General features: G+C 40.3%; 1 protein-coding gene across 1 annotated transcript in view; it reads right to left on the reverse strand.

Annotated features, from left to right (window-relative positions):
* Nucleotides 1–699: 699 nt before the first annotated feature.
* The window catches only part of Msh4 (mutS homolog 4), a 64,596-nt gene continuing 40,562 nt past the window's right edge, over nt 700–24,733 (reverse strand). The window contains exons 11-19 of the mRNA XM_008848667.1: nt 23,664–23,800; nt 21,451–21,554; nt 20,304–20,428; nt 17,716–17,916; nt 14,132–14,250; nt 12,619–12,747; nt 9,746–9,920; nt 6,996–7,084; nt 700–942 (exon numbers count right to left, since the gene is read on the reverse strand). Coding sequence (XP_008846889.1) covers nt 700–942; nt 6,996–7,084; nt 9,746–9,920; nt 12,619–12,747; nt 14,132–14,250; nt 17,716–17,916; nt 20,304–20,428; nt 21,451–21,554; nt 23,664–23,800 — 1,322 coding nt within the window. The remainder of the gene's footprint in view (nt 943–6,995; nt 7,085–9,745; nt 9,921–12,618; nt 12,748–14,131; nt 14,251–17,715; nt 17,917–20,303; nt 20,429–21,450; nt 21,555–23,663; nt 23,801–24,733) is intronic.

Raw genomic sequence — 24,733 nt, forward strand, 5'->3', positions numbered from 1 at the left:
ATTAGCAAGCACAGTCTGACCCTCACTGTCAGAAAGCAGGGCTGCTGGTGGGTCCTTTCCAGGAGAATTCTCCACCTATAAATGTTTGGTTTCATCCTTAGAACTATACTGCTTGTCAAAAAAATATTTTTAAATTTCCAGTATCCTTCTAACGGATTTCAGAATCAACTAGAAATTTCAGATACCTAGTCAAGAAATTATTGGGTCATAGAGGATTATGTCAGAATAGACTACAAATGCTTAAATAACTTTCCAGGCCTAAAAAGCATATTTTATTTTGGGGGCTTCTTTTTGAGACAAGGTCTCCCTATAGCCCCAGATGGCCTGGAACTCACTATGTACATCAAGTTGAACTAGATCTCACAGAGATCTGACTGCCTCTGTCTCCCGAGTGCTGGGATTAACTGTTATTTTAAAGCTAAAGTACTTAGGGCAGTATTTTGAACTAAGACTTGTAAGTATAAAGTTAATGCATATAAGTATAGATTTAATGTGACTTTTCATAAATAACTAGTATATTACTTTTTCTAACATAAAAATCTTTTCCTTGAATAGCTGTATCATTTGTTGTATTATACTAATGAACATCTTCCATGAGGAACTCACAAATGAAAATTCTGAGGTTAATATAATGTAATCTTCAATTACTTTTTAACATTGACCAAATATTTTTTTTTTTGCTCTTAGAAAATAAATGAATCACTGGTTCTCGCTTGAAAACCTTTGATCACTAGCACAGGACATGAGCTGCTCTCCTGCGGTCTTCTCAGGAAGCTCTTCAGTCCTGGGAATATCCTCTTCATACTTCTTCTTGAGATTACTTAAAAACATCCGTAACCTGTCTGGGTCCAACTGAGAGTTTCGAGCAGTCTGAACAAGCCTAGTGGCTAGATGGTACACAGCTCTCTGTCTTTCCACTTCAGGAGAACTCTTCTGATTTTGCTGTTATTAAAAAATATGTGTATCAATATGTAAATGGTCATTTAAATTATATCTGCACTATTTATCTCTTTTCATAGAAATAGGAATTCAAGGTTCATCCCTTTAAATAAATCAGGTCCACCTATCCAGATATAGATATAGATATACAGATATAGATGATGTATGTAGGCATACATATACACTTACATATACACACATACATACATGTAGAGAAACATATTTAAAGAAATACTATTTGGAAGAATTAAATTCCTCATGAACATTTACTTGATAAAAGGCCCTTCCTTATATCCTTGAAAAATCACTTTTAGACATCAAAAAAATCCTGTTAAATCGGTCAAATTCCTCAACAAAATACCAAAAAAATGCAGAAAATCCAGCAGAAGTAAGTTCTGTCAACGCTTTTTGTTTTGAAAGACATGGGATGGCAGGGACAGTGCTGTACATCTTAATTCTAGTAATCAAGAGGCAGAAGAAAGCAGATCTCTGTGAGTTCAAGGCCAACCTGGTCTACATAGCAAGTTCCAGGCCATACAGAGCTACATTATGAAACACTGTCTCGACCCCCCACTTCCCCCAAAAAACAGGCACGGGAAATGAGCTCTATTCACTGATGTGCAGTAACCATACTTTCAGTGTCACCCAGGAGCATGACTCTGCTGTCTCTGTTTTATGTACTAAACCATAAACTGGTGAGCAAGATGAGGCATCAGAAAACCACTTGCCCCAGAAGAGAGTTCAGATACAAAAATTGTTAAAGCCTAACAGAAAATATCACCTGAGGAGTAAAATGCATTTTAAAAATAAACATAAATTAGTATTTGAAATTGCACCTTATTTTCTCTTTTGGTCTTGGATAGAGACAGGGTCTCCCTGTAGCCCCAGCTGGCCTGGAACTCACTATGTGAACCAGACTGGCCTTGATCTCACAGGGATCTGTCTGGCTCTGCCTCCCGAGTGCTGAGATTAAAGGCGTGCACTACCACACCTGGCTTAATTCCTGAACTATAAAGAGAAATCAACATTTCTAGCCCTACTTATGGAAAATCTTAGCGAGTTTCCCAGAAATATAATCCTTTCAGCTTTCAGTGGCAAACAATTCCATATATATTTCTTTTACTATAGGAAAAAATGAGTAGCTTCTATGAACTAAAATAAAATGATCACATATTTGAATTATTACCAATTAGTCTTATTTAAATAAAGATCATTGGATATCTGTTATCTCCTATGTTCAAGGCACCAAAACTTGTGTTTAATTTTATCTGTGGGGACTACAAAAATGTATAACTGGGGGCTGGAGAGATGGTTCAGCAGTTAAGAACAATGGTTGTTCTTGCAGAAGACCCGGGTTCGAATCCCAGCACCCACATGGCAGATAACAACTGTCCCTAACTCCAATTCCAGGGGATCCGACAGCCTCTCTGTCTTCCGCGGGCATTGCACGACACAGGTGCACTTACCTACATACATGCAGGCAAAACACTCATACACATAAATTTTTTTTTTTAAAAAAGTATAACTGAGGGCTGGAGAGATGGCTCAGCAGTTAAGAGCACTGACTGCTTTGGCAGAGGACCCACATTCTGTTTCCAGAACCCACATGGCGGCTAACAACCATACATAAAGTAATTCCAGTTCCAGGGGATCTGATGCCTTCTTCTGGCCTCCCCAGGCATTGCATGATACAGGTGCATGATAAATGCAGGCAAAATATTCATAGCACAGAATTATTTTTAAATGTATAACTGATATAAAAATGGAACCCAAGCAACTTACACTCTTCTAGTAAAAAGGAATGTTTATGCTTGATTGCAGTAGTTATACAAAGTCCCCTAGTGAGGAGAGATACAAAATGCTCATAGAAAGAGACACTCAATTCTAGCTCAGGTCAAGCAAAGGTTAAATAAAATGGAGAATCTGGAACCAATTTTCACAAACAGAAGTACCCAGAAGGGACAGCATCTGGACAGAAACAGCTAGAACAGGCACATTAGAGACTTGACACATAATCATGAAAGTAAGCAGCTCAGTGTAACAGAAATGCAAATTATATGAATCTGAGTGGAGTGGTATAAAGCTGGTGTGGCATATAAAGAGGGGGTCCTAACAAAATCAGCAAACTAAAGGGTTTTAAAAAGACAAATTCTTGAGTCACAGGAGACTTGAAAATCCAGGATGGAATCCAGGATCCCAGGTGATCCTAAAACTATAATTTGAGAAGTAATTACTGAAGACTTGACAAGAGGCTAAAGAGCTCAACTTTAACTTGATAAGCAATGACTGACAGCTTTTGATTAAGTGTGATAATTATGCTCTGGGAGACAATGTGGAAAGGGTAGGACAGGCTGGAAGAAAAGGGAATCTACCAGACAGTCTTAATGAGGAGTGCTCAAGATCCGTGATGGCGCTGATGGGAAGGGAGATTTGGAAGTGGGAAGATGAGAGGGTTTTTCAGAAGATGATAATTAATTAGATTAAGATATTAAGGGAAATATTGAGAAAACCCAGATAGAGTCAGTTAGCAGAAACAACAACAGAAGTAAAAATGATCACCAAGACTAGAAACGTAAGGCGTTGGCAGACTGCTTTCAAACACACATTTAGTTAAGTGGAAAAGAAAAGGCTTTGCTTAGTGAGGGAAAAAGCATACTTATAGATGCACAAGTGCAGACTTCCAGGGGAGAAGACGTCATCACTGCTGGGACAGAACCGAGGAGGGAAAGCAGCAGAGAGGGAGGGACACATCCGTGCAGAGCAGAAGTGGCAAAAAGGTCATGAACTTCTGAGTAGCCGCAACTTAAGAGAAAGTTTCGGGAGAGTGATGACAAGATTCGGTCTGTAAAAAGGTAGTGGAGAAGCAAGAAAAGATTACAAAGAGGAGACATGAGATAATAGTCTAAGACGTGGGGTAAAAATATTTCTTTGGGCCAGGCATGGTCGCACACGGCCTACATAGCGAGTTCCAGGCCAGTTGGGGCTTCAGGGAGACCCTGTCTCAAAAAGACCAAAAAAAAAAAAAATTCTTTGGGAAGAAAACTAAGAATATACTCAAGGAGAAAGGAAAAACCAAAGAAGAAAAGGAGAAGGCAACCCAGTCGTAGTGGAGACTGAGAAGGTGGAAAGCCAGCCTGTCTGAAAAGGGAAACTCCTTTAAAGCCTGATAATGTTTACATGCATACCTTAAGAAGCTTCTATGGTGGTAGGTTTCCATAGGACTTCTTCTAAAGGCCTTTAGTGTGAGTTATCCTTGCCCATCCTCCCTCCTCTGCTCTGCCCTCCATTCCCCACCCTAGGGTCAGTAACAGGGGGGCACTGACCCTTCTAGACATCATTGGCTAACGGAAAAAAATCCTCAATGCCAATAATGGACTCTCTCTCTCTAGAAGCTGTTAACCATGGTCCCATAGACCCTCAAACAACACTGGCCATTGCCAGTTGTCTGTTCTTGGTTATCCATCAGAACTTGATGGTAAGACCCTATTACTGAAGATTACATACATAAGCTGTAGAACAAAGAAAGAAAAATCCAAGCTGACACTGACTTTTGAGCCTTATCTCTACTGGTTAGCTTTCATAGTGCTGCTGTAAAGGGCTATGCATGCCACCAGAAGGAAAAAATAATCATCAGCCTCACCCAGCTGTGAATCCTGTGAACTACAACTACTGGTCTGGCAAGGTATGTCCACCAGTGCAATAGTGGCGTGAATATTATAGGAGTAAATGGCCACTTTCTATGGATTTAAGGTCCACTTCATAGGATGGATTCCATAACTGACATTGATATCAGGCTTAGGAACTTCAGGTTAAACAGGTCACGAGACAGGGGAGAGCAAAATACTAGTTTTATGGTAGTTATAGTATTAAACTGACTCCTAACGGCTTATGGTTATACCCATAGATTAATGCATCTCAACTCTAACCAGAGAAGTTTCTTTATGCAGGAGATTGTGATTAACACAGAAACCCACAATTGGCCAGTGTGCAGAGAACAAGAGGCAGCATGGTGCTTATCCCTGAATAGGACACCTGTGTCAAACTTCTGTCTTCTAACGTTCAGGGATCATTGTGGAAGACAGGGCAGAAAGATTTTAAGAGCCATAAGTGGTGGATGACCACAAGGAAATAAGAGCTTTCCAGAGAGCCAATCAGTGACTCATATGAACTCACAGCATGCATAAGTTCCATTCAACCTCAAACCAGACAAAATCCCAGTATAGACGTGGGGAAGTAAGTTAAGAAACCCCAACCGAACCTAAAGAAACTGTGACAACTGATGGCTGTGGGAGGGGCAGGGATGATCTCTTTCGAGCATGGAACTCAGTAGGTTAATCAGGCTCCAGGGATGGACCTACACTGAAGAACATTTGAGGACATGTACTAGACTCTATAGACTTTATAATATAGAGAGAGTACATTAAATCAGGTAGGGGGCAATTAGGGGAGGTGTAGCTAGGGGACGGGATGTAAATACCATCAGATTACATTGTACGAAAATCCCCAAAATTCAATAAAAGAAAAATGTTTTTTAAAAGTCTGAAAAGTACCTTCTTCCTCTGAGACAGGCAAGACTGGTGAGAAGAGAAGCTCTAACTACAAAACTTTCAGGAATTCTGCAGAAGAACTCAAGGTGACTTCAGGTTTCTTTAGAAATGTATCAGGGCTGGAGTGACAGCTGGGCAGTTGAAAGCACTGGCTGCTCTTGCGGAGGACCCAGGTTCAGTTCCCAGCACCCACATGGAGGATAACAACTGTCCTAACTCCAGTTCCAGGGGATCCAATATCCTCTTCTGTCCTCCATGGGCATTACACATACACGGTTCTATTCTACATGCAGGCTGAACATTCACAGACACAATTTTTTTAAAAATAAGGTTCTAAAAGTGCATCAGATAAATTATCTTCAGGGAATTAGGACACTGAAAACTCAAAGCAAACAGAAATTTCTTGAAAGAAATACTGTAAAGAAGTCAGGGATCAAGAAGAGAAATGATTATCCAGTAAAATATTCAACTGAAGTTAGAATATATGCATTTTCAATGGACAAAACGATCCTGTCTTTTGAGTGCTATTAGGAAAGTCAAAGCCTGGAAGACTAAAGGAGAACTGGCCTATAACTGGAATTTGACATGATGGAATCTGAAATTGGATCATCAAAGGTTCTTCAAAGTGAGAGCACTGTACAGGCGGCTGGTAAAGGGTCAAGTGGGCAATGTAGCAACTGAGGCCAGGGACTGTCAGGAAGTCAAAGAAAGAAAGAACACAGTAAAGAATGTCAGACAAGCATAATGCTGCTGTGGCCTGCAAATCCCAGCACTTAGGAAGCTGAGGCAGAAGGATCAGGTGCTATAGGCCACCTGGGCCACCAGTCCCTTCTCTTCAAACCAAACCAACAAAACAGATAAGTAAACCAACAAAAAGACAGGTTTAGAAAGACTTGGGAGACAACTATTCTTTCAGAAAACTTGACACCACTTCTAGTTTAACATACACAACACAGTAGATTTATGAAACAACCCAAAGAGAAAAAGATTTCAAATTTTGGGTCAACATGTGGGATTTCAGTGCTAGGCCTACAGTAGTTCCTAGCAGATCACTTCACTTCTATGAGCCTGTAAAACTGAGAGTAGAACAGTGCTTTTGTAATTTCCCATTCATTAAAAGGACCTAACTACTTCCTGAAGAAAAGTGAAGCTTAACATATGATAATGGATAAAAGAACTTTGGAAAACTATAAAAAATAAAAATGTCATAAGAGAACTCTGAAAGCTATAAAAATAAATGCTTTTTAACACTCATTCAAATATATTTACTTTCTAAACGCTAACAGCCATCACTTATAGGAAGAGAATTGTTTAACTTTTGTATCTTACTAGCTGATTTGCTAGCAAAGTTATAACACACCAATCTAAAAAAAAGATTTTCTTTGCTTAAGAATTAGGTTTTCTATTTTAAATATGCTAATTATTAATAACGTATAAATCAAAAGCCATAATAAAAATCTATACTTCAAATGTCTTAACTTAGATCATTCTAATTTCTAAGTTTCCTACCAAAATCTGCCTGGCGATTTGTGCTGTGATCTCTCTGGCGTCCACAAGGATTGACGGTGGGAGGGACGAGGCCTCTGCGGCTTTCAGTCCTGAAATCACAGAAGCTGATCAGTTTGTCACTTCTAGGTTTCCTTTTAACTGACTGTAATATTTTTTTTTCACAGACTTAAATACAGGCATTTCTGAACTAACCAACAATTCTCAGAACTAAGCTTTCCAAAGTGACAACATATCAATTATCAATCACTTGTCTAAAATATGTAAGGTAAATTAAAATATTAATTACTTCATAACAAACCTCTGAGAACAGAAAGATAAGCAGTTGGGAAGTATGTTAAATTCCAATTACAAGTTGTGTAATGACTTTTCTGGGAAAGCCTTCTGTTACAAATGGGAATTTCACTTAGCCTTATACCAAAAGTTAATCTTATGCTTTGAGATCATCTGCACTATCTACTCAATCTGGCTTCCTACTAGAATCAGCTTATTTAAACTTAGCTAGCCTTTAGGAAAATAGTGTAAACAATCTGACTAGGCCTTGGGCTCCTCCAGCAATCAACTTTTACAAGCTAAGCACACAGCTTTAATCTTACCCTAGGTTTCTTATGTCTCCCTCATGATTCGTCGTCGCTTCTGGCTCAGAATAATGTGCGTGTGTGTGTACATGTGTGCGTGTGCATGCATGTGTGTGTGCATGTTTGTACATGTGTGTGCGTGTGCAGTGAAAACATCAGTCCTGAAAGCAGTGAAGCTGGCGGCAACAAATGGCCGACAGTCTGCACAGCGAATGGGAGGAGGGATGAGACTGAGAACCTCTGCTTCTGTTTCTGGTTGTGTGCTGTTCTGGGTCAGAGCAGGTCAGAACAAGAAAAGACCTTCTCTGATAAGACCAAGCTCCTCAGGTCTGTGCCATGTCATGCTGGACGTACTGCATGAATAAAGGAAGTACACCCTGGATTGGAAGGACAGTCCTGAGAAAACTGGGAAGGAACGGGTTCAGAGAACAGACCATGCTCACTCTCTCGGTTTAAATGAACCCTGGGAGCCACTGTCTTTGCTCAGGTACGCTGCATGGTGGCATCTCCGCCACAGCAAACACAGTTGGTTCATGGGCAGCGCAGGAGTACCTGGGCTTTTCAGGTGTGAGAGTATCTGGTCATGCAGCTGCATGAGCCTCTATCAAGCAAGTCTATGACTGAAATTCCTCAGAGGACACAATGCTAGGTGACTACTCCCCCTGCAAATTCTAAGAATCAGCTATGTATCTTGTCTTTAGTTTAAATCTGTGTAAATGCCACTTTATAGGCATTCTACGTGTGCCAACAGTTATCATCCCTGTGGCTTTAACAGCCACAGGAGCAGCACCAACACCTGCTGAGCAAACACTAGATGCTGGGCTCGCTGAGGTAGGTGACTGACATTTGAAGTTATTGAGCCTTGATGACTCCCCATATATGACAAGTTATCCTGTCTCACAGGGTTTCAGAGATGATGAAGCTGAGAATTACAAGGATTAAGTATCTGATGCAAGCAAGTTATTCAGTCCATTTCCCATCTTAAATAGTAAAGATTTTTTTTCCTCACAGTGACATTAGGAACCTTCTGTGTTTGGGTTATTTTTGCATGTCACATGATGATTTGCATAGAAAGCAACTAACAAATGTTTTAGAACATCATGGTTTAGTAATACATTCCATTTTAAGTTGGTTTTTTAAAATTATTTTGTTTTTATTTTATGTGTATGAGTGTATTGCCTGCACGTATGTGAGTGCACCTGTGTCGTCCAATGCCGTGGAGGTCAGAAGGGGGCTTCAGATCCCCCTAGAACTGGAGTTAAGGACGGTTTGTAGCTGCCATGTGGGTGCTGGGAATCGAACCCGGGTCCTCTGCAAGAGCAGTCAGTGCTCTTCACCACTGAGCCATCTCTCCAGCCCCATTTTAACTTTTTTATATTTAATTATAAAATACCCCGAAACTGAAGAAAACAAAAGGACGTGGTATGAGTGTGGAAGGAATTCATGATTTTCAGTTTAATAAAAAATTCAAACTAAGTAACACTTTTGTATTGTTTTCTTTTTTTAGAACAAGGTCTCTGTAGCCCCAGCTGTCCTGGAATTCACTATGTAGACCAGGCTGGCCTCAATTTCAAAGATTCCCCTTCCACTGTTTCCTGAGTGCTGGGATTAAAGGTGTTTACTACCACACTGGCTTCTACGTTACATTTTCTTTTGTTTATTTTTTTTTTTGGTCTTTTTGAGACAGGGTCTCCCTGTAGCCCCAGCTGTCCTGGAACTCACTATGTAGACCAGGCTGGCCTTGAACTCACAGAGATCCACTTGCCTCTGCCTGTGCCTCCCAAGTGCTGGGATTAAAGGCGTGTGCCACCACGCCCGTCTCTAAGTTACATTTTCTAAAAAAATAAAAATTAAAAAATACTTCTAGGACTTTCATGTACCATTGTATTTCTACAGTGTTACTAGTTCAGTTAAAAAGAAAGAGAAGCAGCCGGGCATGGTGACGCACGCCTTTAGTCCGAGCACTGCAGAGGCAGAGGCAGGTGGATCTCTGTGACTTCAAGGCCAGCTTGGTCTTCAGAGTGAGCTCCAGGACAGCTAGGGCTGTCCACAGAAGAATGGGAGGGAGGGGCAGCTGCGAACACTGACAGCCGCATACAAGGGAGAACACATCGTCTTTGTCTTCAGAGAATGTGTGTTGTTTCGAGGATTGTGCGCAATTTCTATATACAATACCATAGTGTTTTTCTTCTGTGAGTCCCTTAGAAAGTCTGTAAGTATACAAAATTGCGTCTTCATTTCTTGAGGTATTCTTTACATGCTGAACTTCAAAATGCATGTTTTCTACATTGGGATATAGGCTATCTATATGGCACAGTTCCAGGAAATGCGTAGCGAACAGTGTAAATGCCTAGAACATAGAACAGATGGTGGATATTAGTACTTTTAACATTACCAAAAAATTCTATTTCTACTATTTAAACATAAGACAGTGCCTCACTTTTCCAACTAGCTTAGGAATGAATGGGTGTCTTGGAGACAGTGCCATCAGTTCCGGTTTTCAGATCTTATATTCAATGAAAGAACATCTTTATGCTTGCACATATGTTACACTATGGAAAAGAACAAATACCAAAGTAAAAGATGAAGTTTTCCAGAGATAAAGCTATTAACTGGGGTAGCCATTCATTAGAGAGGTACCCCACAACCCATGTGCATACACAATTGTAGTATTTTCTTCAACATTAAAAAATCTCACTGAAAGTTTTCCTCCTATAAGGAGTATTTCAAAGATGGAATTAACGGATTATCTTAGGTTTTTAGATTCTCAGTGGTTTTACGGGTTGTTTTCTAATTTCTTTTTCAGTGCTGGGATTGAACCCAAGGCAAAATTCCCTACATTTGCAGTTTTACTAAGCAAAGAGAGATCCGAAAAACTCAAATATTAATAGGCCTGCATTTTTAGCACTTGAGAAACTGAAGTTAGAGACCAGTCTGGGCTAGAGAGAGAGTACCATGCCAGATAACAGGTTTATATGGCAAGACTATCTCAAAAAAAAGAAGGAAGTAAAGAAAAATATTTGGCTGGCAAAATGTCTTTAACCAAGGATGTTAAGGAAAGATTTGGCATATGACCGAACAATGGCGATTCCCAATAACCCATTTCTTGTGGTTTGGACAGGCTGGCATGTGGCCTCCATAGGCTGCCTGCTGGAAACCTGGTCCTTGATGTGGCAATCCTGGGAAGCATGGGGCCTTTAAGAGGTGGCACTAAGTGAGAGGTAATTAGGCACTGGGGCCTTGCTGGTGGGATGGGTTAGTGCTGGTCTCAGAAAGTGACTCTCCAGGGAGGGCACTCATATAAAGGGTGACTAAATGGCCTCTGGAGTAAACTACAGAAGCTAAGAACCACGTTCAAGTACAACAATGTCCTTAAATATCATGTTTCAAGTGTCGATGATGCAGCTCAGTGGTAAGCATACTTGCTTATCACATGCCAGGCCTGGATCAGATCCTTGGCAGCATCACAAAAAACTTTGTAAACTCTCTTTCAAGTTAATTCAACATAAAAAATTACTTTTTCAGGGTCTATAAATTACAAGTATTATGCTAAACACCAAAGATTCTAGGTTAGAATGTTAACTTTAAGCATCTTAAAAGTAATTAGCAATATATGCTTTCTAAATTATTTCTATGAGGGAAAAAAAGGATTTTAAAGTATCACTTAAGATTAAGTATCACTTAAGTATTCTAGAATACCACAGAAATGGATATTGTATTAGTCAGGGGACTCAAGAGAGAGAGACTGACGGGGGTGTGTGCGTGTATGTCTATATGTCTATGTATAAACTCATGAGAAGGACTTGGTTCCTAACAAGTTCTAAGACCAACAGATGGTAAGCTAAAGATTCAGGAAAACCATTGACATAATTCTAGCCTAAATGCTGGCAAGCTTCAAATTCAGACATAGGAATATGCTTGAGCTGAGAAGCCCTCTCAAGACCGAGGACAACCAGACAGGAGTTCCTTTATCTCTTGAGGCACAACCTTTCTGATCTATCCAGGCTTTCAGCTTACTGGGTGGTGACCGCCTCATCAAAAAGGGCCATCTTCTTTGTTCAAACAATTTAGATGCTCACCTTTAAAAAATGCCCTCACAGATACATTACAAACAACGTTTAACCAAATATCAGAGCACTCTGTGGCCCGATCAAATAAGTACATAAAATGAATCATCACAGATATTAATTAGTTGTTACTCTTTTGGTTATCTGAGAAATTCTGGTTGGTATTCAGAATTATACAAAGATACTATATATTGACACTAACTTTGATTTATCACATACTTTAAAATATTTAATGTGTATGAGTATACATATTGCTTTCATGTATCTAAGTTCACCCATGTTGTGCAATGCCCGTGGAAGTCAAAAGACAGCATCGGCTCCCCTGGAACTGGAGCTAAGGATGGTTGCTAGCCACCATGTAGGTGCTAGGAATCAAACATAGGTCCTCTGCAAGAGCAGCCAGTGCTCTTAACCACTGAGCATCTCTCCAGCCCTTTATCACATACTTTTTGTTTAAATGTAATATAAGGTATTTATCATTCTATATAATCATTGAAGGCAAAGAGCATTTAGGAACACTTCAAATTTTTTAAATTATGAGACTGTATTCTTATGTTCCTCCTCTCTGCATATATTTTGGGTGGTCATCTGAAGTATTATTATACAACTTATACATAGTTAATTTTCAAGAAACATTTAAAGAAAAAGTCAGAGTGTGTTTTCTGTGGTTATCTCAGATATTCAGACATTATTACATGTGAAAACAATTCTGAAAGTATCTTCGTATTTTTTATTATTCAATGTGAGTAAGCTAAAACCGACAAACTTTGCATTATTTGTAGCTCTTGGCTTTTCTTCTCTCTCGTGTTTAGAATGTTATTTCCACTTTGATCATAAATAAAGACAAAAATGCTATAGTATGTACTTTCCATCTAAAACTGTTTAGAAAGCTATTTGTGGTTGTCTGTAAGATGCAGTCATGACACACATATGAGATACCCCAAAAAGACTCTAACACTGAAAGTAAACAGGGAGGTGTACCTTTAAGCTCAGCAGGTTTTCGCAGACAGCGTAAGAAATGCCAATACCTTCCTCTGTATTAGTGCCTCTGCCCAGCTCATCAATTAATATGAGTGATTTGTCATTAGCATTATGCAGAATATATGCTACCTGGAAGACATAACTCAATGCTAGTCACTGTAACCAAATGGACGCCACTATCCGAGGAAAAATCTAGAGAAATCTCTTTATTAGTTTATCTGAATGTATTTTAATAGAGAATTCCTGCTGAGCAGAAAACAGCACATAGCTTTTCTTTCTAATAGTTCCACTTGAATAGTTGATACATGCATTACAGGCATCTGCATATGTAACAACAAAATAAGTATCTACAATAAAGAGAGGCAAGACATTGAATTCAATGCTTCTCCACAAATGAGTATTGAAAACCAATTCAAATTTTATTTATTTATATTCACTAAAAATATAAAATATTTAGAAATATATGCTGGTTTAACACATTTAAGCCCATCACCAACAAACGTCAAAACTAAGTGGACAGAATGCTTCATCTCTGGAGAATGTCAACCTCTTCCTCAGAGGCTGGAATTCCACCCACGTTGAGTTACACTGAAAGGTAATGCTCATGAACATTTCACTTTCTAAGGGAGGAGGCTTCTATTTGGTGAAGTACTTCAGGGACCCAGAATATTGCTAGACTCTCCAGAGACATTCAGTACACAGAAAGCAATTGTATGAATTATGGGACATGGCAACTTTATTTACCCCTTTATCTATAATACATGCAGAAAAAAATTTCTTAACCACACAGTGACCCAGAATTCCTACCTGATACATATATACTAGGAAACTGCTTGTTCTTTCAGTCCTCAAGCCTCATGGTATTTGCCCAGATCAGAAACAGAAAATATGTTGTATGAGAAACCAGAGTTCTCCCTGTTTATCTAAGACAACGACAATTTTTAAAAGTCTTCTAACATGGGGGCTGGAAAAACGGTTCAGTGGTTAAGAGCGCCAGCTGCTCTTGTAGAGAATCTGGGTTCGATTACCAGCACCCACATGGCAGCTAACAACCGTCTAACTCCAGTTCTAGGGGATCCTCTTCTGACCTCCGTGGGCATTGCATGCTACAGGAGCACTTACATTCATTCAGGCAATACACTCATACACATAAAATTAAAGAAAATAAATAAAATATTTAAGTCTTCTAACACAATGATCTTCAATTTTAAAATCAAGCCAAAGAGAAACAATAGATTCTATGCAAAATGGTATTCAACAGGTCACTGTGTTTTAAAGTCTTAGACATTCCATATAAGAACATGCCAGCCCACTCCTATCATTCAGAGACACTACCTTTCTCCTTTAAAGCTGTAGTTTTCACTGGAACACCTACTTCCATTTCACGTAGAGCAGAAACTAGGAAGCTGTCTTTGAGTGCCCTCTGGCTCTCAGGAAGTATAAGCACACTGCCTAGTCCTGATGCCAGGACACTTAATATGGTTTCAATGTCAGGAAAGTTTTGCTTAGTTACCTCTTTCATTTCCTTCATGAATGTGGAAGAATTTGTTTCGATATCATCATCAGTACTGATTCTTGTAAAAATCTGCTCAGCGATTCTAAAGGAGGAATATTCTGCTGGAACATATGAGCCTGTGAGACAGAAGCTCAGAATAAGTGGAACTGCTTCTATGCAATATAAATACTACAACACTGGGGCTGGAGAGATGGCTCAGCAGTTAAGAGCCCTGACTGATCTTGCAGAGGACCCAGGTTCAGTTCCCAGCACCCACATCACAGCTAACAACTGTTTGTAACTCCAGTTCCATGGGATCCGACACCCTCTTGTGATCTCTGCAGGGCACTGCATGACATGGGTGCACTTACATACATTCAGGCAATACATTCATACACTTAAAAAAATAAAAAGTAAAAAATAAATACTACAACACTGCCCCTCTCCGCTCAGTCAGTGGATCCTGTGGACAGAGCAGTAGACGTGGAGCTAGCATGGCCCAGCTCCATGACCTTGAGCAGCACTGAAACTCTCCCGGCTCACCTTTCCCACCTGTTGGCCTTCTCCCTACAAGGTTATATGGAAGCCAAAACAGGGCTTTACTTAACCTGATGCTCAACTACACCAGAAAGAGATCATTTTAAGCTTCACAGAATTTAAAATAATTAAACAATCAATATTCCAAAGAAAAAACTTGAAGGACATCCTTACGAAGCTCATATAATGAAAATGAAGGAACTGTTTCTAAGACAGATGATCAGAATCATTATAAGACAGAAAATACACGTTTTTATAAATATGTACAAATAATGCCACAGCAGAACAATAAAACATTTAATCAGAAGAAAAACAAGAGTTCTCCTCTTCTGTTAGACTGTTTTTATCAAGCTATTATGCTAGCCTAAAACACTCTGTAGATAACAAATCTGCTTAATGCATCCATCTTTCTACATAATGTGGTGTGAAAGTCATTCTAACACATATGATAACATATCCAACAGCAGACTGGGAAATGTATCACGTACACAAAACCCTGTGTACATGAAACGGTGAAACAACGGGAGGAGAAAAAGGACGATTACTCCAGGATTTAGAGCAAAGGCAGAAGGATGGAGCCTCGCTCTGAAGAATAAGGACTGGCAGGAAAAGAAAGACAAGGCCAGATATTACACTGAACGTGATGACAGCACTGGAGCCATGACTGTACACACCATTTACACGCTAGGCATGCTACATGCATCATCTCTGACACTCAAAGTAATCCACTGAAATAGCATTTTTCTCAGTTTAACAACGCAAAGGTGGAGGGTCAAGACCACCAAGTTCATAGGATGTGACTCTTCCATATCAACACATTTAAATTTTTTCTTAAGAAGCAGAGACTAGGGGTGGGGAGATGACTCCTTGGCTAAGAGCACTTGCTCTGCAAGCATGAGGATCTGAGTGTGACTTCCAGCACCCATGTAAAAAGCCAGGCATGACTGTGTGTGCTTATAACCCCAGTGCTGGGGGGCAGAGATAGGTGGATCCCAGGACCTTGCTGGCTGTCCAGCCAAGCTGAAAAACTAAGCTTCCGGGAAAATGTCCCCTATGGGCACCAAGTGTTTGGAGATGGTGGCGCTGTTTTGGAAGGCCTTAGAAGGTGTGTCTATCCTGGAGGAAGCACGCCACTGGGGGTGGGCTTAGAGAGTTAAGCCTTGACGGATCTGCAGTTGCTCTCTTGCTTCCTGTGCCTGCTTGAAGATGTAGCGCTTAGCTTCCACTCTCCTCCAGCCACCTCTGCCACTATGCCTCCCCACCCAGACGGACTGTAATTCCCCCAGAACGGTAAGCTCAAATAAATCCTTCCTTTCATAAATTGCTTTGGTCAGTGTTTCTATCACAACAGAAAAGTGACTAATACAGTGAGAGACCCTGTCTCCGGCACTAAGGCAGAGAGTGATGAAAACAGCTGTAATGTGAATTACAAGTATTGCTCCAAGAGTCAGGAAAGACTTGCTGCCTTCCTGGTGTTCTGGAGAAGGGTGCTAAGTTAGAGAAGGTTTTAGGTTCGTGCCGCCAGGGTTTAAAGCCCAGCACTGCCTCTTGGAAGTCATAAGATCCCTGACAAATTGCTCTCAATGTCTTGATTTAATCATCTGTAATACAGAGGTAACAATACTTCCTAGACTTTTATGAACAGCAATCAGATAATTAAGACATGCTTTATGATAATAAACACAGGAGTGAGAAAAAGTGCCTGGCCCCAGGAATCAGGTATTAGCCACAGGACAAGTGGAGTGGATTACAGCTGAGAACTGATCCTGGTTGACCTTAGGCAAGACTCTGAGCCTGACTTTCATTATATCCACAATCAGCAAATATTTATTACAGGCCTACTATATTAGGGTGAGTAAAACAAACACGGGACCTTGCCCTTAGTAAAGAAACTCACTTTTCTCCTAAATACAGCTCTTACAGTTTTCAGAAGCAGTAAATGGAAAGTTCCATTTAAGCCAAAAGGCCAGGCAGAAAATCCAGCTACACTAACTGGTATGTCTGTGTTTTCCCCTCTCTCAACCTCCCACAAAGGCCGTGGTGATCTAATTCCTGCCCATATCTCTCACTTAATATCCTGCCACTCCTCACAGCCACTCTGTTTACAAGGCAAAGAGCTGGGGAGCCTGTGCTGCCTGCTGTTCTTTGGGTACACCATACTGTTTCCTGTCTGGAAAGGCCCCTTCCTTTTCCATCTTCAGCATATTATCTACACTATCCCTCTCAACCCTTACAACAGCTCTTAGACGTAGCCACCACTAATATCTCCATTTGCAAATAGCACAAAGGCTTAAGAAGTTGAGTGATGTATCTCAAGAGGCAGGGTTTTGGTTCCCTGCAGGCCAACGTGGGGATTCTGGCAATGGCTGGCAGTGTTTCTGGGGGGACTATGGCTAGCGTCCCCCTGGATTAACACAGAATGCTATTACAAGTCCTCTAGAGAACAGGCAGCCCTCCCTCCTCCTCTCTTCAAAACACAGAATAGATAATACTCATATCCTGTCCCAGTTCACACTAGTCCTCAGGAAAGCTAGTATTCGGAGATGGGACGTGAAGGCATATGTAACAATGCTGGGCCAATGAAGTCACTTCTGCACATGTACATGCACACATAGGCATGAATAATATCCCAGTTATTGTAGGTATCTCTCCAGGGAGAAGTTTCACTGCCCAGTGTTGTAACTTTTGGAAAATGTCACGTAGGTCAGTACAGATGTGGCTTTTCCTACTCATTTCACCTTTTGGCACAACAAAGTTGTTTCTGAATGAGACAGTGACACGGTTCAACTTGGTAAGAACTGATACAGCATTAGCACTTATATTGAGCACATTTCTGTCATATTCCATGGCATACTACAATACTGCAATTTCAAAATGCAATCCGGCTGGAGCCTAATGAATATTAATGGTAAAAGTCCAGGTCTGTGTGACAGACACAGTATTATACCTTTTAGGTAAGACAATCTGCTCCAAATGTTTCTTGGGTTAACTAGACTCCTGACCTAAAAAAACGGCATAAAGCCCTGAATAGAGCAGCACTGGGAAGGCAACAGAAGGGTACTTACCAATCTGGGCCATGATCTGACAAAGAGCAATCTGTTTTAAATACGTAGATTTCCCACTCATATTTGGTCCAGTTATGATCAGAAAATTACTCCCTTCTGTAATGTAGGTGTCATTGGCAACAGGCTTCTCCACAGATATTTTTTCAAGAATGGGATGCCACCCCTGTTTGATTGCTAAAGTATCGGTAAACTCTGGCCGAACTGAGGAAAAAAAGAGGATGGTTTTAAAAGATGAACATATTTTATATATTGTATTTGTAAATGTATATATAACAACAATACTCAAACAAGAGGATAAAAACTTGAGTGGGACCTCCTTATCATCATCCTAGTTTCCAAAACTGTTTATAAAATTTTCACATTTGTATAAATTACAAAGAACCAAGTAGTCTTTGCTAATATTCTCAAAACAAATGATCCCATACAATTGCAAGTTTACCTGCCATACCTTAAACAAATTTGAACATACTTAGCTTTTAAAATGGAGTATAACTATACAGTAAAACCAAATATGAAAATAATTCCCTGCCCTACCCTCTTGGAAAAATATTGTGTCTAAAAATAACTTAGAAGAGGAGAAAAACAAATACAAAAGATGTGTTAGTTTGTAGAAAGAAATAGTGATCAGGCCTCTAGGGGTGGCATCTGAGGGGAGAGGAAGGGACGGTGAACAGACAGCTGAAAACAGAAGCACTGCATGCGGCTAAATGAAGCGCACGAATAAACCGCAAACCATCCATCGTTCCAGAATGTTGGTATGATGCCCCTCGAGCTAAGGCGGAGTGGTGCTATGTCACCTAAAACGTAGAAAACTACTATCAGAATTGCTGATCCTGGGCTGTGGCTCAGCTGGCAGAGTGCTAGCCAGCCCAGCCTCACATAACGGAGGTGGGGGCAGAAGAATTTGCAGGGCAAGGTCACCTTCACTTGCTGTCTCCTGTTTGAGAGCAGCCTGGATTTCAGGAGACTCTGCCCAAACCCTCTCAAAAAGAAAAAGAGTAGCAAGTAGAATTTTGATCAAAAAAAAGTTAGGAAAGAATGTTTCAGTCTCTAAAATACCAGTGAAAAAAGTTAATACTTATTATCATTTTAATTTATTATGTTATATCTAAAATTAGAAATATGAAAATCTAAAAAAATTTTAAGATACTTCTCATAAAAATCAATTAATGTGAAAAATTTGAAATATTGCTAGTTTTAATTATAAATGTTGATTTTTAAAAATAGTTTTTATTTTTTTATGTGTTTGAGTGTATTGCCTGCATGTATATGAGTGCACCTGTGTCATGCAGTGCTGCAGAAGCCAGAAGAGGGCTTTGGATTCCCCTGGGAACTGGAGTTAGGATGGTTCATAGCTGACATGTGGGTGCTGGGAACCAAACCTGGGTCCTCTGCAAAAGCAGTCAGTGCTCTTAACCTCTGAGCCATCTCTCCAGCCCCATAAATGTTGATTTTTTTAAATGTTATTATATCTGCAATTATTCAACATGATTATCACACACTAGTCCTATATATTTGCATGCTAGAGTGTGGTTATTACTGATAAGTTGAATAAGAAATTTCAAGGGGGCACTGAAGGGATAGCTTAGAGGTTAAGAGCACTGGCTGCTCTTGCAGAGGACATAGGTTCAGTTCCCAGCACCCACATGGCGGCTAACAACTGTCTCTAACTCCAGTTCCAGATCTAATGCCCTCTTCTGGCCTCTGCAGCCATTGCCCACATGTGGTACGTTTACAGACATGCAGGTAAAACACACATACACTTAACATAAAAATAAACTTTGAAAAAGAGATTTCCAGAGGCTAACTTGACTGAAGTGTTTATTTGACATTAAAAAATGAGTAACATTTCCATTTAAGGCCTATGTACAGACCTGAGATACAGAAGTAAAGAGCCCGGTTCCTGATCTTAGTGCACACTTATCTCAAGACCCAGAGCATGAAAATGCTCCCTCTGGAGATCCACTTCTCTCCCTCTGTGAGCATTCATGCATCACTTCTAATGAGTGTTCAGATTTGAACTTTGGAAATTTAGAGCACTGCCATTTTACCAAGGAGACAGCTCAGCAGTCTTTCTTATTTGGGAAAACTTTAAATTTTCTTTCAGTTTTGTTCTTTTTGATTTGCCAATTTCTAAGTAAATAATTTCTTTAATTAAAAACCAATTTTTAAGGGTTGCTGGAAAGATGACTCAGTGGTTAAGAGCACATACTGCTCTTGCAGAGGACCTGAGTTTGGTTCCTAGCACCCATGTCAGAGGGTTGCATGGTGCCTCTGGAAACCAGCAAAGGGCATTGGATTCCCTGTAGCTGGAGTCACAGGTGAATGTGGGCCACCCAAAGTGGGTGCTTGGAATCAAACCTAGGTCCTCTAGAAGAGCAGTACATGCTTTCAACCACTGAACCACCTCTCCAGTCCCCTGAAAAAATTTAAGGTTAATTTCTATCTCTATTCTGTGTCTTAGGTTAGGCCACAAATAAGATTTCAAGTAGAAAATACATGTAAAATATTCACAATTATTATATAAAACTGAGTAAAATACAGACTTCAATATGCCACGTGCTTTTGTCCCACAGGACGCAGCTCACCATAGTCAGAAAGCGTGCAGGCATGAGCAAAGGACAGCAGCATGTCCAGCATGGACACCGTGTCAGAGAGCTTATACAAGCAGTGAATGTACTCGTAGATCTCGCTGAGCAGCTTGCACACAATCCTGAAAGCGTAAGTTGGGAGTGACAGGTAGTAACGCTTTTCAAAATGTTATACTACTAAGAAATAACAGTATATTAATCATGTGAGGAAAATAATATCCACAGTTGAGTTGTTCACTACAATCTGTTGTGCTGTTGGCTCATTTTGGATAAAGAAACTGATCCTCAGCTCAAGGCCACAGCTACTTATAAAAATAACCCATCTTCTGGTGTATTAGCACCATGTTTTTGAAATGACAGCCTCAATAAGTATAAAGAGAAGAAACATTTTTCAGTAAAGTATATTTTCGAAAATAGAAAATATTTCATGTAAGTCCAAATTAACCATCACTATACTTAGACAAATTATATCTGCTACTAATCTCTCACACATACCCACTCACACACATACACAAACACAGACACACACACACACAAACACAGACACTAGATACACAAACACAGACATACACAGAGAGACACAAAGAGACACACACAAAGATACAAAGCACACACACATGCGTTTGAACAATATAATTATTTACGATTTCCTGTGGCAGGTTACACTGTGGCACACTCCAAGCCTTTTCCCCTTTCAAGGATGAATATGTGCCCCAAACTTACAACATATGACAGTGTCTGACTGTTCTGAAAGCCTAACGGTCTTGTTATTTCAGCCCACCAATTCGAAGTGCTCTGCTTCATTAGCAGTTGCTATAGAACTTCTCATGGGACTGTGAGAAGCCAAGGCCTCACAGACCACAGGAAAGAATGAGTGGAATGCAGCCCCAGATCAGCCATGATACCCAAGTTCTACATCATGGTAAATGCATGGCACAGAAGTACCAGCTAGGAGGGCAATTTTTTCCAATTAATTTTGCCTCAAGCTTTCTGTGAGGCTCTGTAGTTCTCAACATGACAACAGTATCTTTTCTAACATTCATAGTTCAAGTGTCTAAAATCAGACAAAAGTAAATGAAATCTATCATAGTTCCTCAAATTAAAACAATGTAATTCAATATTCAAATACTTTAAATGCTCTTACATATAAGTCATGTGATAGATTTCTCGCAAAGACTCTTGGCATCTTTCATTCATTTTAATTAAATCTGCTGATGTAAAACTGTAAGAGTTTTTCACTTTAGAAATCTGTAGGGAGTTAAAAGCAAATGTCAAGGTATATACTCGTGCACAGGAAATAAGGTAGGCAAAACACGGAACTGAGAAACAGGTATTCCGGTCGGTCACTTCAGATCCTGAGAGACACTATCACAGAGAAAGCTCTAAATGTTTGTGAAAGCAGAATGTTTTATAATTATTTTTTGTTTCTTAAGATAGGGTCTCCCAGTAGCCCCAGCTAGCTAGCCTGAAACTCCCAGAGATTGCCTGCCTCTGCTGGATTAAAGCCTAAAGCATATTATTTAATCTGATCTCTCCAGCATGATTACTTTGACAAGTTTTGAAATTGTCTTATGCAAGCGTCTGAAGACTACACCTCATACCAGGTAACACACATGGACAGCAGGGATGCCCATGGATTCCCCACTCTATCTCTGACCCATCTCAGCCCTTGCCCCTTATCTGAACCTCAGTCTCTAGCCTCGCAATAGAGTATCAATCTGTTCTTTACTTTATCTAAACCTCATTGCCTGGTTCTATAGTGTTTGTATGTATTATGCTTGTAAATATCTGTATCTGTCTATGAATACAGATGCACGTGTGTGTTTAAATAAATCTGAACACTAACTAGTTTGTTTCTGCAAATGTATTTGGGAAGCAGGAAAAAAAAAAGACTACAGTGGGCTATATTGTTTCAAAATGGCATACCATAGAGGAATGAACATGTGTATGAACAAGTATTCTCATGGTCCAAAGACTTAAAAATACTAGATTTTAAAAAGAAAACACATTCACCAGGCGTGGTGGTGTATGCCTTTAATCCCAGCACTTGGGAGGCAGAGGCAGGCAGATCTCTGAGTTCGAGGCCAGCCTGGTCTCCATTGCAAACCCAGGCTAGCTGCTGCTACAGGGAGACCCTATCTCAAAAAGACCAAAAAATGTTTTTAAATTTTTAAAAAATCACATACTAGGGGCTGCAGACAGTTCTGCAGTTAAGAGTACTTGCTGCCCAATCATCAAGACCAGAATTCAGACCCTAGAACTCATGTTGGGTGGCTCATAAATGCCTGTTAAGTCCAGCTCCAAGGAATCTGATGCCCACTTCTAGTCTCCACAGGCTCCTTCACACATACATGTGCACACTCAGAGAGATATAGACACAAACACACTCACACACAAATGAAACAAAAAACAAGTAAACAAATAACCTATTGGGCTAGAGAGACAGCACAGAGTTAAAAACACTTGCTGCTCTTCTAGAGGACTGGAGTTCAAATCTTAGCACCCAAGTCAGGTGACTAACAATCACTTGTTACTCCAGATCCAAGGGATCTGATCCCCTCTTTGGCCTCTGTGGGTACCCACACATTCATGTGCCCATACACTCACAGACACATATACACAAATAAAAACAAAAACTTTTAAATAAAAGAATTTTAAAAAAATTTCCCCACCTCAGAACTTTTCAGATCTTTATTAGGCATATGTGTCTGGAAATCTATCTAAAACAAAAAGTAGGGCTGATGAGATGGCTCAGCATGTAAAGGTGCTTGATGACCTGAGTTCGATCCCTGGAACCCACATACTAGAAAGAGAAAACTGACTCCCACAAGTCGTCTCCTGACCACCACATGTGCACACACAAACTAATAAACCTTTAAAATTTGAAGCAAAAAGCAGCCCAGGATGTCCCTAAATGTTTTTGAGAAAACCAGCTTTTGGACTCGGTCTCCTCATTTCCCTTTTCCTCCTCACACCAAGATGTAGAAGCTGCGGGAAGCAGTTTGATTGTCCGCCCACCTATGACTCTCTCTTTACTTGGTGTAGCTTGTGAGGTGAGTGACATAGGAGTGAGCCATACACAGAACAGTCAGAAGTTTGGCATTAAAACTCAAGTTTTATAAATGTAGTTGTAAGCCAGGCGTGGTGGCGCACGCCTTTAGTCCCAGCACTTGGGAGGCAGAGGCAGGCGGAGCTCTGTGAGTTTGAGGGCAGCCTGGTCTACATAGTGAGTTCCAGCCAAGCTGGGGCTAAAGGGAGAGAGACCGTGACTCAAAAAGACAATAAACAAACAAGCAAATAAATAAATGTAGTTGTATAAAATCAGGAACAATCATTTCTGTGGCGTCTAGAATGAACCTTAATAAACTCTGAAGGAAGCTGGTCACTGGAGAGTACTGTGCAGTCTGTCGTCATCTGCATGAAAAACCCTCGAGCGGAGCTGAAACTGGTTCGTAAAGGAAGATTGTATTTTTCTGCAAGTTGTGATATCATTCCTAGTGACCAAAACCAAGAAAAACAAAAAATTTTAATTGGAAATTTCTGTTTAGTCATAGGATTTCTCTTATTTTATACATCAAAGGAAAGGTTTCGTTAAGTTTTTAAATGGTAAAAACCTTTAATGTTCAAAAGATGTGGACAGGGTTTAAAAGGTGCTCTTTCTAGCACACGCTTTAAAGGGAAGGAAACTGTCCAGATGAAAACAAAGGACTGTGGGACTCTGTGCTGAGGGCAGAGCGCTGCGTTGTTACTCACTCTACTTCCTAAAACATAAGTCACAAAATTACTGCAGTAGAGATTTACCACGCCAAGTGTCCCCAGAACAAAACACGGTCATAGAATTCCTGAAAATAATGCTGAATCTCAGTCTCAGTCACCACAGAGATCTCAATCTGTATCTCTAACGTATCCCTTGATTCTGACCAACATCACCTTTGTCTAAAACAATTGCTCCTCTAGGTTCCCTGCTCTTCTCAAAGGCCTCACCATTTCTAGGCTAGAAACCTTGCTTAGCACTGCAGGCTGCATAACCCTTTATACCATGGCTTCGACTCTTACCTGGCTCTAATTTTCTGTATATATTCTAATATCCATCGTGAGTGCATGCGTGCGTGCGTGCGTGTGATGCTGGGACCGAACCCAGGACTTTGCACGTATCAGGGAAGTCCAACTATCTCTAGCCCTCTTTTAATTTTTTGTTTTAAGACAGGGTCTTGCTAAATTGGCCAGACTGGCCTTCAGTTCTCCTACCTCACCTCCCACACAGCCAGGATGTCAACTTGTCGTGTTACTACTGCTGTGCAGGTAAGATGCATGCAGCTGAGTGGATGTGTTCCTTCTCTATTGCCTGCCTCCTCGATTACAAACTCCATGGAGACAGGGGCCTCTGTGTTATTCACTGTGTATTCCCAGAACCCAGATCAGTGTTT

The sequence above is a fragment of the Nannospalax galili genome, unplaced genomic scaffold (assembly GCF_000622305.1).
Source record: "Nannospalax galili isolate Female #2095 unplaced genomic scaffold, S.galili_v1.0 scaffold1124, whole genome shotgun sequence".
NCBI lineage: Eukaryota > Metazoa > Chordata > Mammalia > Rodentia > Spalacidae > Nannospalax > Nannospalax galili.